The sequence below is a fragment of the Callospermophilus lateralis genome, chromosome 5, assembly GCF_048772815.1.
Source record: "Callospermophilus lateralis isolate mCalLat2 chromosome 5, mCalLat2.hap1, whole genome shotgun sequence".
Lineage (NCBI taxonomy): Eukaryota > Metazoa > Chordata > Mammalia > Rodentia > Sciuridae > Callospermophilus > Callospermophilus lateralis.
Window position 1 is genome coordinate 100,745,789 of NC_135309.1, and position 16,801 is coordinate 100,762,589.

Genomic DNA, 16,801 nt, shown 5'->3' on the forward strand with positions numbered 1-16,801 from the left:
ATAATGGCTTGTTACAATCACAGTGCATCTCCTTTAATCTGATTCATTTCACATATAAAATAGAAAAACACACCCAAACTACAGATACAGGTACGAAAAATGCTTTGGAGACAGATATTTGATACTGACTTATACCAAAATGAATAAAACAGAACATAAGGATAAATTTTTTTTCTGTATAGCTTCTTGATATATAAATATTGTATTGGTCTCCATTACTTTTACATTTTTTATATATAATTATATTTTATATTATTTATATATAGTTATATATAAATAAATAAGTGGAGATCAAAGGTAATTTGGCTAAAAGAGAGCAAGACAGATTAGTATAATAAAAGGAAAATATAACCAAGTATTAGTAACTAAATTGCATGAATTGCATTGAATAGTAAATATTATTGAATGTACAGAAAAATAACTTATTTTACTTACTCTCATTTTCATATACTTACACATGAATAGTTGTAAACCACTTTGCTATGTATCATGTTGCCTCATATAGAACAATGTCCATATAGAACAATCACAACAGCTGCCCTAAAAGTAACTTTAAATAAGACACCATGTTCTTATCCTTTAGATCAATTAGCTTGAATGAAAGATTAAAAATCTACTCTATGTAGTGATTCTTACCATTATTTTATATACACCACATGATTATTTCAGACATTGCCACACACACACACACAAACATATGACTATCATATATGTCTCTTCAGGGATATAAGTGTTTATGACTTACATATTATTTCCTTTGAACATCTTTTACCTAGTATAATAATACAAGTCTACACTAGTTAAGCCTAGATTAAGACTTAGTTGAAAAAGTTAATAATTGAGAAAATATATAACTTTTTATCATCATTAAAAAATAAGAAAAAAGGCCAGGAAAATAAAAGACTACTGAGTGTTTTATTCAATAGGTACAGTTACTTTAGCATTTAAAAAACTATGAATATTGTAATATGAATTTTCAATAAATCAGGAGAAATAAGTCTCTACTATGAATCAAAACACACATCATTTAAAGTAGTTACCATTTATTAATTCCAAATAGAGAATTGACAGTGATTATTTATATTTCAGATCTTTTTATTCATTATTAATCCTATAAATTAAGCTGAACTAATCTTTTCTTATAAATATCCACTAGTATTTTTTGAAGGAATTGGGGATTGAACCCATGGCTTATCCATGTTTGAGTATATACTCTACTATGGAGTTACTCCTCAGTCTCACTACCTAAATTTTTTAATCGATATTACAATAATGGATTGAGATAATCAATGTCAAATTACTTCTTATTTTTTATAAGATTGGTGGTGCAAACAAATACTAAATTACCTAAAATTGTTCTTATGTACCAATAATGCACAATAGTGATTAGGACCTTGGTTTAATATTATTAAGTAAAACTATAATGAATGACAGATTTTATTTTCCATCTAGGATATTGTACATATATTATAAATTTATAAATAATTACTTAAACCTATAATTTAAAGAAACTCAAAGTTTTTATAATGCAAGCACATTGGGTACACACCGTTCTTGAACATCATTCCAATCTCTCAGAAACCTTTCATTTTCTTTCTGCAGGTGCTCATTTTTGGCTTGGTTTTCAGCAATGGTGTCCAGGCAGTAACAAAAAAGTTCTCTGATGACCTCAGCTGGGTTTTCTACTTTCTCTAGATTAAAGGATCCAATTCTAAACTATAATGAGAGGAAAACATGATTAGTTTGGAGATAATATCAAGCCAGAGCAGTTCTGTTTTAAAATACATAATTTCTTCTGAGGGGGAAAAAGTAAAAGATGGAATGTACTGCATTTATCAGATATAAATAAAGTGAACATAAAACTGGGCAACTTTTTTACTAATTATCATATAAATCATCAAATAGCCTAAAAATAATGTTTTTAAAATGTTAAGTAGAGTGACTTTCTTTTCTTTCAGAAAAGAAAGCAATGTAAATACCATTAGCCATACTATACCATCTGTTTGTTAAAGTCTAATTTTAAGTCACTCTGCTCGGAATAACAAATTATACATGAAGATTTTTAACTTGAGGTTTAGCTAAATATATGGCAAAATGGAATAACTGGCATATAACTGAATACTAAAAAAATATCAAAATTGCAGCAATAGTTAGGAGTTTTAGGAAATTTATTAAGCCTGGGGGCAGCACACGGTAATTACTTCTTTGTCTAAGATTATAACTTATTAATATAAATTTTCAAAAGTAATGGTAAGTGTAAAACTTGAGTGTTTTTTCATGAAGGTAAAACTAAAAAATGTCATAATTCCTCCCTCTCCCAAATTCACAATTCCCCTACTAGAAGACACTTGAAAATAAAATAGTATAATGCAGTTTTGGTAAAAGATATGAAATTCTAAAGGAAATGCAGGCACTATCCATTTAACTGATGATAATAATGAAGCAATGATTAGTAATAAAAATTGCCTTCAATAGTAAAATTAGAATGATTATAACATAATTATTATTATATGCATAATAATCATTATGAAGTAAAACTTCAATGGAGCACAAACAAACTCATCTTCACCAAAAAGAAACTATCATTATATTCATGTTATAGATTAGTAAGTAAGATCCAGAGTAGTTATTCCGTCTATTAAAGGGGCAGAGTCAAGATTCTACTGTGCTATGTTGTTATGGATATTTCCTGATACAAGAGGGTATCACATCTAAACAGACAGCAAGGGGAAGAGTCAGGTTCAAAACACATAAATAATTTCAAAGAAAGATTCTAACACCACTGAATAAGCAAAAGAGTAAAACCAAGGGTTTGTTAGTTTTTTTGGGGTGTTTGTTTTGGTTTTGCCTCGAAGATCACTGATTTCTACTATGCCATTTATCTAAGGAGAACATTTCCAGAATGTATCCCTTTCAAAAAGTATTTCTATAAATGTTAGATACATATTAACAATGGTTGAGAGTTCTAAGAAATATATCTATTTACTAATAAAATTAGAAGCCACTAAAATAGAAATCCAGTGTTTATTCTCTGGGTAGCACTTTAAAAATGAGTCCAGCTCATTCCTTCCATTTAGTATTATTTGAATATATAACCCAGAAAGTAGGTGTTTCTGGATAAATCAAGTTTGCTAGTTTATTTTTAAATCTTCTGATAGAAAATATGGGTAGAAGATTATTTTACATTACAGAAACCCTGCCAAAAGGCTAAATACTGATGATTCCTAGGTGTTAAGAAGAATTTATATATACTCATGTAAAATGCAAAATAAAACAATAGATGTACATTTTTTAACGTCATTAGTAGATTTTAAAAAATTTTAGAGTACTAAATATTACTAAATATTACTGATCCACAAAGAAATCATGCATTCATTTGTACATGTACATTTGTTATTAACCCAAGCAGGTCATAATGTCTTTTTAACCCTTTAATTTGTTTTATCTCATCACATTTTGTCTATTAACAAAAGAAGGGAAAGCAGATTTTAAAAAATCTCTTTTATTACAACAAATGTACCCATTTGTATTAGACTTATATATTTGGCCTAATTTAAGTTTTGAGAAATACTTAATAAAACAAACAAAGATCTGTAAAAATTCTAAAAAAAAAGGTATTTTCAGATGAAATTCAGACTATTTCTTATACCTGATTTATTTTTTCTCTTAAACTTATAATCAAAAGGCCAAGAAAACTTGAATTTAAGAAGTATAAATTTAAATAAGGAAGTGTCATTTATACAAAGAATGTATAACTTAATTTTTGTATATGTGTGTGTGGTCCTAAGGATCAAACCCAGAAATGATTTGAATCTGAGTTACATCTCCATCCTTTTTTAAAAAAAAAAAAAAATTTTAATATTTTTTTTGTTATAACTGGACACAATAACTTTATTTATTTATTTTTATGTGGTGCTGAGGATCAAACCCAGGGTCTCCCATGTGTTAGGTGAGCACTCTAATGCTGAGCAAAAATCACAGCCCCACATCTCCATCCTTCTTTATTTTGAGACATACTGTCACTAAATTACCAAAGTTGCACTGAACTTGGGTCAGCTTCTGGAGTTGCTGGGATTACAGGTGTTTGCCACTGCACCCAGCTAAGAATATATAATGAGAGAGTTAGGGATGTAGCTCAGTGGTAGAATGCTTGCCTAAGCATGCATAATGTCCTGGGTTTGACCACCGTAACTAAAAAACAAACAACCAACAACCAAAAAAAAATTAAGAATATATAACTTGAAAGTAAATTTGAGCATTTACCTCATGATGTTCTCTTATTGTAAACACACACAGTTAAAGGCAAAGTCATCTGTAGAACATTATTTTTTTAAGTTAATGTAAAACAGGAAAAATTAAGCTTGTTTTATTTTTAGACAACAGATTACATTATCAGTAAAACATGGCCTAAAAAATTTATCTAGAATTCTCTTATCACAATTGTCAAGCATCTCTGACAAAGATGGGCATGTTAGAAAAGAATTTTTCAGAACTTGAACGTTTCAAAATGTCAAATGGACAAATAACCTATTCACATTCAATGTTGAATTAAGCAATCTGTAAAACATAAATGCAGATATAGATACAGGGTTAGCACTCTACATTTCTATCTTAGACAACAAATAAAGGATTAATTCTATATCACTAATAAAAATTGCTATCAAACTATGACTCAAATTTATTTATTCAAAATCCCAAAAGAGAAATTTTAATTATTTTTCTTAGCGTTTCATATTTTTTAAAAAGAAAACTTTAAATATAATTTTTTCTTAAGAGTAGGCAAAATTTTACATATTGATTTTCTAATTTCATTCACCATTCTCTGGATCTTTCAAAGATATGAACATCTGTCCTGCCAAAAATAAAAATAAGGAAGTCTCAGAAACTTTAAGAAAAAGATTCTACTTGAAATATCCAAATTAACTTTTCCTTTTTCCTTCTTTTTTCTTTTCTGTTCTTTTTTTTTTTTATTTTCAAATGAATGAGAAAGTAAGAAAGTGGCTGTGTCTTCTGGAGTATTCTGCTTGTACTACACATGGTTCAGAGTCAGTTTTGGAAGTAATCTCTCTTCATGACTGCTGTTCCAGCCTGTCCACACTATTGCAGATAAAAGAGGCTATATGCCTGTATGCACTGAACTTCAATAAGAGCCTCATCTCAAGCCTAATGAACTGAGGAACATAAAATATTTCCCTACTCTAGCTCTACATCAAGTTCACAATGGAAAAGTGATAACTACGCTATTTTTTTTAACTAGCAAATTAGCACAAAAGTTATATTATATTGTACAAATTTTTAGGTTTTCGCTCTAGATTCTTGTTTGACATGTAGAGCATTAGTACAGCTTTCCTTCACATCTTAGTTACACCATTTAAAATAATAAATAATAAAAATAGTGATGTCAATTTATTGACCTACAGTCAGAAATCACAAATTAAAGCATTTTGAAAGCATGTTTTCTTTTGCATAGACATGTTGACAAAAATAACTTTCCTTTTGTAGTCAAACTTATTGAGAATTCAGGAGATAGGAATCTGCTTCTCTCCATAATCTTCAAAAATTTTAAAATGTCTTCATTTTTCTTTATAAAAAGGTTGAGGACAATGAGATCTTTAAATGTGAATGATAATCACAGCAAGTTGCATTAATTGGCTATTAATAGTTCATGCTAGCTAATAAATAATTTTAAGCATTTTTAATGTGATTTGCATTAGAAATTCTCAATTTCAGAAAATTTACCCATGCTTTTCAGCCAAGGCTTTATTTATTTTGTATATGTGTCCATCTAACAATCCTCAAGTCAAGATCAAATGTCACACACTAATCACATCACCTCAAAACTCAGGTCAAATTCTTAACAAATTCAACCTACACTGACTGACCTATTTCTCCTCCTCCTCCTCTTCCTCCTCCCTCCTCTTCTTCCTCTTCTCCTTCCTCCACCCTTCCCCTCCTCCTCCTCTTCCTCCTCCAACACAATATCTTTATCTTATTTATTAACCTCTATGTGGTGCTGAGGATCAAACCTAGGGCCTCACACATACTAGGCAAGTGCTCTACCACTGAGCAACAGCCCCAGTCACGACCTCTCTATTCTTCTTCTTCTTTCTTTTTTTTGTTTAGTAGTTGTAGATGACAGCATGCCTTTATTTTATTTATTTTTTTTATGTGGTGCTAAGGATCTAACCTAGTGCCTCACACATACTAGGAAGTGCTCTGCTACTAAGCTACAAGCCCAGCCCGACTTCTCTAATTTTATCCTTCAGTATCACAATTTATCACTTGGATTCATTTTGCTTATGTTTTTACCTTGTTATTTCAGAAATACATTTCTTGCCTTTACACTTCAAGGTTTTTGAGATCAGAGGGCCATATCATGTATTTCTTCCAAAGCCAGTAAAGAATCTTGTCCAGCTCTGGACATGTTCAGTATGTAAAAAAGATCTTATAATTAATTTTTAAGAATGATCCTCATTAATAAAGGAATATAATTTCAATGGGGTTATTAAAAAGAAGAAATTTGACAGCGATTCTGTCAATACAAACTATGAAATACTTTAAGCTGTTTAAAGATATAAGGCAAAGGCTGAGAAGGTACCTCAGTAATAGAGCTCTTGCCTGGCATGTGCAAGGCCCTGGATTCCACACCCAACACCAAAAATGAAACAAAACAAAAACATAATAATTCAGGTATATTTTATTTATTGGTATAATTTTTTAAAGGGCATACTTAAAACTACTTAATAGCACTTAAAACTGTGGTTATATGTAGGTTTAATTAAAGCTAAAGAAACAATTTTAAAAGAATATATAAAGCCATGTACTCAGTTTTTACATTGTTTGGAGTGGCTGTGCAAAGAATAAAGAATAGGCAGAATGGGTACAGTATACAAAACACATATTATAAATAATCTTAACTAACTAATTCCTGGGGAAGAGTTTGTGGCTATTCTAAGTGTTTCTAGGGAGAGGAGGATTATCAAGGAGTGATTTGATTTCCAAAATAGAACACATCAACTAAGACGTTTTAGTTTGTGTACATTATTAAAGTAGTACCTTGCAGAACCAATTTTCATTAATAGTCTGTGAAATAAGATGTAGAATTAAAGGAAAAAAAGGGATAAAGTTGTCTGAATGTTATTTCAAGGTAAGTAATGGTAATATACTTTTTTCATGATGTGCTTTTAAGTTTTCTTGTATGAGAACAATGTTTTGCTGTATTTAGGTATGGGTATACTTAAAAAAGCAAAATCTATTCATTATAGTTTATAATGCAGAATATTTTAGCTACTGTTGGCATATACAGAAGTATTGTAACACATAATGATAAAATTCAAGTAACACAGGAAATTGAGTTATGTAAAATAGAAATGACTAAATGGTATTATCTTAGCTAATTATATAATAACCAACTATTAAGTATTTTGAATTAATTATATGTGTATTAAGATCTTTGTGTAGTGAACTCTTGTTCATGTGTACCTTCTGAAATTTTCATTGTTGACTTAAATAAAGAATAGCACAAATGAACATCCTAAAGCAGCAGCAACATATCTAAGTTGACAACTGGTCTCATTATCTCGTGAGAAAAGAATAGCAAGGAAAACTCCTAAAGAGATAAGAAAACAATATTTGTGGGACTACAATCTCACATTTCCAAATAAAATATTTTCTTACACAAATTTCTTAGTGTTTATTGAAAAACACACACAAGATAATTGGATGATCAAGGAAAGCTTTTAATATCTTGGATCCTATAAGTTTTTATGATTAAAATACAATAATCCAAAAGGACAAAGTATGATGAATTATAATCATAGTGAACCAAATTATTTACATATTAAGGTCATGCTATATTTTTGACATTTTAAGATCATATTAAGATTCTTCTTTTGGCCTTAATAATTGCAAAAATCATTGGTGGGAGTAAAAGAAACCTTGAGAGCAAAAAGCCCCAAAGTCTATGGATTAGAGAATCATAAGTTAGTTCATTACTATCTTAAAATAGAGATGATAGGTCTTTTGATTCATGCAAAATACAGTACTATCTACAGAATTTATCTTAGTCTAATTATATATTTTAATTAATAATGATAAATTAGAGTATACACAGACTCAATCAAGGAGGAGAATTTTCTAATAATAATTGAATTGGGTGGGGAGAAGAAAGGTTGACTATTACTTCCCTGCAACTTTAATTTTTAGTAGCAGATATTGATAAATAAATATTTCCTTGGATTACCTGCCACTCTTTTAGGTCTCATCATACCCATCCTGTTTAAATTCTACAAAGGAATAAGGAGTATGTGTTACATTCTTACATGGTTGAAAAGAATATATTCATTCATTTATGTACTTAACAGATTTTTTGAGCATGGGCTATGGGCTATGTGCTAGATATTAAAGATCACTATGAACAAGAAAAAACAATGTATTTACTCACTTTTCACTCAACCACTAAACCGCATCCCCAGCCCTATTCTGTATTTTATTTAGAGACAGGGTCTTAGTGAGTTGCTTAACACTTCACTTTTGCTGAGGCTGGCTTTAAACTTGCAATTCTCCTGCCTCCGCCTCCCAAGATGCTGGAATTATAGTTTGCCACCATACCCAGCTGGAGCTTATATTATAATGAAGAAATCCAATGGTACACAGTGATCAAATAATGATTTCAGATAGCTGTACCTTTGATGAAAATGAAGTGGACAATGTGACAGTGAATAGATGGAAGAATAACTTTGAATATTGTAGACAGGGAACAATCCCTTGCTAAATAAGTGATACTGGAACAAATACTTCAAGATGAAGAGCTGATAGCTGTAAGAAGAAGCTGAGTACAGGTAGTGATAGTCAAGGGATAAAAGAAAGCCAGTATAAGACAAAAAAAAACTCAGAGGGAAAGCAGAGGAGATGAGATTTGGAAGAGAAAAAACTATACAATGAAGGACTTTGTAGGCCACAGTAAAAAGTTCAGAACGTATTTTAATTATTTTTAAAAACTCACTGTAAGGTTATAGGTAGGAAAATGACTGCTTAAAGGGTAATTCATTTTCCTCTAAAATGGTTTAGATTATCTAAACTTTCTTCTGTTCACATCCTTATGCAATTTCCTCCCCTTGATTATGCCTGCTCCTATACTGGCTTCTATCAACAGAAAATGGTGAAGATGGATCTATGTCACTTCAGGGATCGAATTATTTAAGACTGCTATGTACACCAGAAGCTCCTCTTGCTGGCTTCAATGAAACTAGCAGCCACGTTGGACAAATTCATATGGCAAGAAACTGAGGATAACCATTAATAAACAATCATTTGGGAACTGAGGGAACCCTGTCCAACAGCCAGTGTATTAGTCAGGGTTTTCCACAGAAAACCAAAGAAGCAATAGGGTATATGTATATGTGTAGTGAATTTGTGTTAGAACTTACTTTGTTAAAATAAATTATGAAATTTTTTGTGGCCTACAAATTAATATATACAGAGAAAATATGGGGCAGGGAGAAGAGAAGAGAATAGAAGAGAGATATTTATTTTAGGGTTTGGTTCACATAATTCATGGAAATTAGTAACTCCAAAATCTGCTGAGTGGGCCTATAGGCCTGAGGCTCAGGAAGAACCAATGTTGCCATTATAATCTGAAGACCATTCCCTAGCAAAATTGTTTCTTGCTCAGGCAAAGTCAGTGTTTTGTTCTATTCTGGCCTTTGGATGATGCCAACCCAGTTTATGGAGAGCAATCTGTTTTACTTAAAAGTTCACTACTTTAAATATGAATTTCATCCCAAACATCTTCACAGAAACATGTAGAATGTTTGAACACATATCTGAGCACTACTGCCCAATCAAGTTGACACATAAAATTAATCATAGGTAGCAAGAAACTGAGGTCTAAGCCCAAAGAAGAACTAAATTGTACAATCACCCACACAAATCTGAGCAGATCCTTCACCCTGAGATGAGATTGCAATGCTGACCAACAACTTAATTACAGCTTTCAGAAGAATTCTAGAAAAGCCTTGTCTGGATTCTTGACCCATAGAAACCATGAAATAATAAATATATGTGGTTTTAAGCTGCTAAATTTGTGATAGTATGTTACTAACCAATATGTAATAAATACAAGTATGTCAATACTATCAATGTAAAAAACAACAAAAACCTTCCTATAATTCCATATCCCTGTGATTCCAGCAACTGTTCATTTTGCCTCTTCTGTTATAGTAAAATCTTTCCCAAGATACATCAAATTTCTTTCAACTGCAGTAGTCACGAGTCACACATGGCTAAATTTAAATTAACTGAAGTTAAAAATTCAATTTTTAGGATTGCAAATGAAGCTCAGTGGTAGAGACATGTTTAACATGAAAAAAATCCCAGATTCAAGCGCTAGCACCAAATAAATAAACCAATAAATAATCAGTTCCTCAGTCACAATAGTCATATTTATTACTCAATAGTCACATATAACTAGTGATTTCTATATTTATAGTACAGGATACGTAATCTTTCTAACATCCCAGAAAGTTATAAAGAATTGTGCTGATCCATTTCCTCATTTAATTACATCCCATTCTCTTTTTAAATACTCTCATAGACAACAATCTGGTCTGGGACTATATCTCTAGTGGCATCTCTTACCATTCTCTTGTCTTCCTATGCTCTAGTCACTTGCTTTCTTTCTACAGTTGAAAAGGTCAAATTATTACTAAATGTTTTAGAAAGAAAGATGCCCCCTCAAAGATGTCTAGACTTTTATTCCCAGAAGTTGTGATGTTGCCTACCAAGTAAAAAGAAAATGTGCAGGAATGATTGTAGCTATGGATATTGAGGCGGGATATCATCCTACATTATTTGGATAAGCTCAATTTATATAAATGCTTAAAATCAGAGAACTTCCCTCATCTGCAGTCAAAGGGATGGGTAATGAAGATAGATACAAAATTGTTGGCTTTGAAGATGGCCATGAACCAAACATATGGGTGGTTTCTAGAAGATGGAAGGTAGCTTTCTAGAAGGCTAGGTAATGTGTACTTATGTAAAGCCTCCAGAAAAAAAATGTAGCCCAATGATCAGAGCTAGGGAAAACCTATGTTAGACTTTTAACCTACAGAATTATAATATACTAAATTTATGTTGTTTTAAGGCAATAAATTTGTGTTCATTTGTTACTGTAACAATCGGAAAGAAAACTAAATCAGCATCTGTAGTAAGCTTAGAAATAGCCCCCAAAGAAGTCCATGTCATCATCCCCATTAATTTTAAATTATTTTATAAAGAAATAATATATTTCCAATATGAGAAACAAAGTTTAGTTATGCCTTGGGATTCATGGGACAATGGGTTTCATAATTTCCCTTGGATACCAAACTCTGCATATGTTCAAATCCTTTTTATAAAAACAGCATGCTATTTACATATAACCTATGCACATCTTCCTGCATGCTTATATCACCCCTAGATTACTTATAATATCTAACACAATGTCAATGATACGTAAGTTATTTTACTGTACTGTTTAGGGAATAATAATATTTGGGGAAAAGTCTGTACATGTTCAGTACATATACAATTTTTTCAAATATTTTCAATCCTCAGTGGAATTTGCAGATGTAGAACCCATGAATTTCCTCCATTCAGGACCATTGTGTTTTCATCTATACTGACACCTATTTGTAGTGGGGTCCTGCATAAGCAATTGTAACCTCTGCAAAGTACTGATATGTCCCTATGGACTTGTGAACAGTATCTATAAGCTGCTCATGAATGATTTTGTAAATAAGCTACAACAGGGAAAAAAAAGGAAGAAAAATCACCTAAGAGCATTAAAAAACTTTTCTTCTTAGTCAGACTGAGTTTAATCTGCCTTTGAAAAATGGTTGATTACTTTAACATAGCATTCCAGAGTGGCTATGACACAGAAAAATCTCTTGGGGGGCGGGGAGTCACTGTTTCTGTTATAAAGTTTCTGTTGCTCACAGAAACAGTGAACAAACAAACACTGCAGGAAAGTTATAATGTGACAAAATATCATGCTATGGGACACTTAGGAAATATAACTTAATAGTATGAAATGACATAATCACTCTTTTTCAGAATTTAAACCAGTTTATCCTGTTTAGTAACAATTAGGTTTCTCATAACTTTCACTAAGAAAGTTAAAACAGTAAAATCTTTTTTTTTTTTTAAATGCTGGATACAATTCTGGTTATTTTCCATTTGAAAATGGCAGATACTTAATGCAAATTTCCCACTCCCTCAAACAAGGAAGCACTACACTGTACTTATTGGATGAAACAGCATCAGAAATTTTTCATCAAAAATTTAATGTGTCAACGGTAACTCCCTTATCAATTACCATAAACTAAAAATCTCCAAACCAGTGATCCTTCAAAAATTATAAAAGTATCAATTATCAACTAAATCTCCAATTTAAATAAAAGGAAATATATGGCCTTGAGAAAAAAGCAAATTCTAGCAACAGGATATACTAGAAGGAGACTGGAAAGTAGAATGAAGAAATGAGATGTTCTCCCTGATTTTGAGAGGGTTTATTTATTTATTTATTTTTATTTTTTTACCATTTATTAGCGTTCTCTCTCACAATGGCATTTTGTATCAACTCCACACTTCTTTTAATATTCTAGAATTGTCACATTGCAATTCCAATTCTCAGAGAGATCAGTAAGCAACATTCCCTCTTCTATTCCCTGCCCTATAGGCACTTTTTTTTTTTTTTTTAAACTGCACCATGAGAACAGTGAAGCAAAGTCAGTTTGCACTGGAAGCAAGAAACTGGAACAGATGCTCAAAAATTGAGATGGTAACACATAACTCCATGTAAGCCCCACAAACCCCAATTAGGATTCTCTGTTACTTTGTGCCCCTATATTGTACTTCCCCAGCATACCACATGCCCAGCATTTTCGAAGACAAAATTGAATAGCCTTCTATCACCTTTATATCTTTGCCTAATACTTTAGTAAAAGAGCTATACTTATTACATGGGGAGAATCATTATCATTCCTTCAACTTTACACTAGATAAAATTCTCTTTAATTCTTCAGGAATCCCACTCCACATCTTTCCCATCTTCATTCAATATCTCACTTAGAAATGCCATATGCATCACATTTTAGACGCTTCCTTTCTTCATGGCATTTAACATATTAAAGAAGAGGTGAATAATTAAATCAGCAATTACTTTTTATATACCTTTATTTTAATTATTTATTTTTATATGGTGCTGAGGATCATACCCAGTGCCTCACGCATGCTAGGCAAGTGCTCTACCACTGACCCACAACCCCAGCCCAGCAATTACTTTAATGCATGATAGATGTTATGATGGGGAAATGCTGAGTGCTGTGGTAGTATGTAACAGAAGAATCTATTCCAGTTGAGTAAACTGGCACCAAATGAAGACTTGAAGGCAAAATCAGAGACAGCCATGCAAGGGGAATAAGGAATACAGAAGTTCTTTCCGCAGAAGAAAGTAACAGATGCAAAGGCTCAAATGTGAGCATGAATGTGGCACATCTGAACCTTTTTAAAAATATGGCTGCTGAGAGCAGTGGTGCACACCTGTAATCCCAGGAACTCAAGAAGCTGAAGCAGAAGAATCACAAGTTTGAGGCCAACCTCAGCAACTTAATAAAATGGGCTGGGAATGCAGCTCAGTTAAAAGAACTGAAACGGAGACACGGAATTACCCGTTGGAGAAGTCCAATTATTTCAGTATAGCAGACCCTTTTATCCAGGGTAGGCGGAGCCCCTTAGGACAGGAGGCAAATTCTCATTGGATTACAGTCATTAGAATGGTTTTGTAAGTTGCCCATTGGTGATTTATTGGCGCCTTAATCTACATAGAGCTGGAAACGTACCAGGAAGAGAAGCCTAGTCGGCGCCATCTTGGGGAAGGTAACACAATATCAGTAGTAAAGTACTCCTAGGTTCAATTTCCAGTAAACCCCTCCCCACCATATATGACTAAGATGGAAAATAGCAAATTATATACCTGCAGAAGCAAAACAAGACCAGTTTGTGAAAGCCATGTAAAAAGCTTCAAAGTTAATTATTCTTTCTCTGGCATTTGAAAATTTTTATACTTCACTGTGCATTTTTCAAAAATATCTAAATTAATTCCAATGTTTTACATTTTTAAAATTTCCCTGTGTCCAAGTGCCTTCCTTCTCCCCTTCTCCCTAAAATCTGCACTGAAATTCTTGAAACCACATGCACCAGTAACCTACATTTTCAAAACCAAAGGACATGTAACATTTTTTAATTCATTTGCACTGGCTTGGCTTCTATGAAACAAAATCAGCCTGCTTTTAATCCTATACCCCTTACTCCCTTTATCAGTGTCCTTTGTGGACTCTATTTTTGTGCCAGTTCCTTAATGACTGTATCTTCATGCTGAGCTCCTCTTTCTCCCCATCCTAGCTCTGAGTGCTTTCAAGTACTCTTATGGTTTTGCCTATTATACAGTACACTGGTGACTTCCATGTCTCCATTTCTAGTCCAGATCAGCCTTCTGAGCTTCAAATCTGTATACTAAGTTTTGTACTAAACGTCTCCATTTCAATGTCTCAGAGGCTACTCAAATTTACCATATCTAAAACTAAACTCATTCATTTCCCTGATAAACCTGATATATCTCTAATATACAAAAGCTTTGCCCAGCTAGTAGCTCAGATTAAAATCAAGAACATCATCCTTGATTTTTTTTCCTCATCACCCCATCTAATCACCAGGTTTTTTTTTTTTTGTCTACTCCACATCCTAAATACTTAAAATCTGTTCTCTTATATCTATCTCAATTACTCCTATCTTAGTTTCAGTCCCCATTACCTGTCATTTAGATTACTGTGACAGCCTTTCAGTTACACCTTCTGCTTTTTCTAGTCCCCTTGTTTCATTTGCCATATTTACTAAAGTAATCTTTTAAAATGGAAATCTGGCTATGTCAATCCTGGCTTGAGATTCTAAAGCCTTCTTACTGACTGCAAGGTAAGGCCCTTTGTAGTTGTAGCCTGCTTATCACTCAAGTTTCATCTTTTCTAACTACCCACTTCAAAGCCTATTATCTGCTGTCCTAAAATATCTGCAGTCCTGCATCCTAACCCCAGTCTTCAAGCTCTTTTCTCATGTTTCCTTGCCATGCTAAAAGAATCTATTAAGCCACACCACTCTGACCCTTTCAGAATTTTTTATCCTGAGATTTCAGTGAGTCCCTATAAAGAAAAGCTAATTGAAAAGACAACTCCATAATTGTTATGTAAAACATTATTTATTTTATGTTGCTTAATACTTGTGATATGGTGAGACTCATTTAAGAATCCATCAATCAATAAATCATTAAAAAGAAATGAACAGATATTCTCATTGCTTTATTACATAATAGATTTTGAGAGCAATGTAATAAATTGTCCTTCCCTTGAGTACTAAAAAGCTCATAATTAAGGTTTAGACTTTTTAAAACAAAAGCTTTTCTAAGACATTTTTTTCTTTTTTTTTTCTCCTGAGCTCTACTCCTTTGTTTAAAACTATTTCTTTCATATAAGCTTTATCTGTTTTTACTGAAACCTATCTTAAAGGCTGTTTCAAAGGAAAGGGACAATAATCAACTTATAAAGTAGAAACCCCACAAATTTCACATTTAGCCCTCTTTTGTGGGGGGAGCAGGGGGCAGGGGGATGGACATTTTTTTAAAAAGATGGGGAGGTAACCTGTTGCAGTAAAATCTTCATTATTTCTATCATATCTGCTAACAGCACTGTTTTAATTACTTAATAATATTAAATAAATAGAAGTTTAGTGATTTTTGTCTGGAAATCAAATTATACTACAACGTTATTAACCTTTATATTGAGATTCATTTCCCAGTATTTTCTATGCCATTTTCTCTTAAAATCATTTCTAGCTGGGTGCAGTGGCCCCCACCTGTAATCCCAGTGGCTCAGAAGGCTGAGGCAGGAGGATTGTGAGATCAGAGCCAGCCTCAGCAATGGAGAGGCCCTAAGAAACTTAGTGAGACCCTGTCTCTAAAAAAAAAATACAAAAAAATAAGGCTTGGAATGTGGATCAGTGGTCAAGTACCCCTTAGTTCAATCCCTGTTACAAAAACAAACAAACAAACAAAAAAACACTAATTTCTAAATATAGGTGTCTTTGCAAATTAGACCAAGTAAAGAAGATAGCATGGGCTGGGGATGTGGCTCAAGCGGTAGCGCGCTCGCCTGGCATGCGTGCGGCCCGGGTTCGATCCTCAGTACCACATACAAACAAAGATGTTGTATCCGCCGATAACTAAAAAATAAATATTAAAAATTCTCTCTCTCTCTCTCTCTCTCTCTCTCTCTCTCTCTCTCTCCTCTCTCACTCTCTCTTTAAAAAAAAAAAAAGAAGAAGAAGAAGAAAGCACGTTATAAGATACATCCCTAGAAGGTGAGACACATATAACCCCATGCTCCCTACTGGGAAAACTCAAAAAAGGCCTTCTGTCCTTCATCATATATCAAATCATCTTGCCTTATTTTTCTTATGAACACTTCTTACCAACTAAAATAACCTTGACTATTTTTTACTTTATGTTATCTCTGTTATTAACTACCCACCAACTCCCAATTAAAAATTCCAATGAGAGATATCTAAGTTCATTATCAACATGTTTTTAGCACCCCAAAACTACTATTGGTTGAATAAAGGGGTGAGTGGGTTATACTTAAAGGTACATTGGACAAGGATTTAAAATGATTAATATAGATTATAATTTAACACTAACCAACAGACAAACCAAGGG

General features: G+C 32.6%; 1 protein-coding gene across 2 annotated transcripts in view; it reads right to left on the reverse strand.

Annotated features, from left to right (window-relative positions):
- The window catches only part of Xrcc4 (X-ray repair cross complementing 4), a 230,745-nt gene that overhangs the window by 138,881 nt on the left and 75,063 nt on the right, over positions 1–16,801 (reverse strand). For both annotated transcript variants that reach the window (XM_076856049.2, XM_076856050.1), the window contains exon 4: positions 1,550–1,716. In XM_076856049.2, the coding sequence (XP_076712164.1) occupies positions 1,550–1,716 (167 nt within the window). The remainder of the gene's footprint in view (positions 1–1,549; positions 1,717–16,801) is intronic.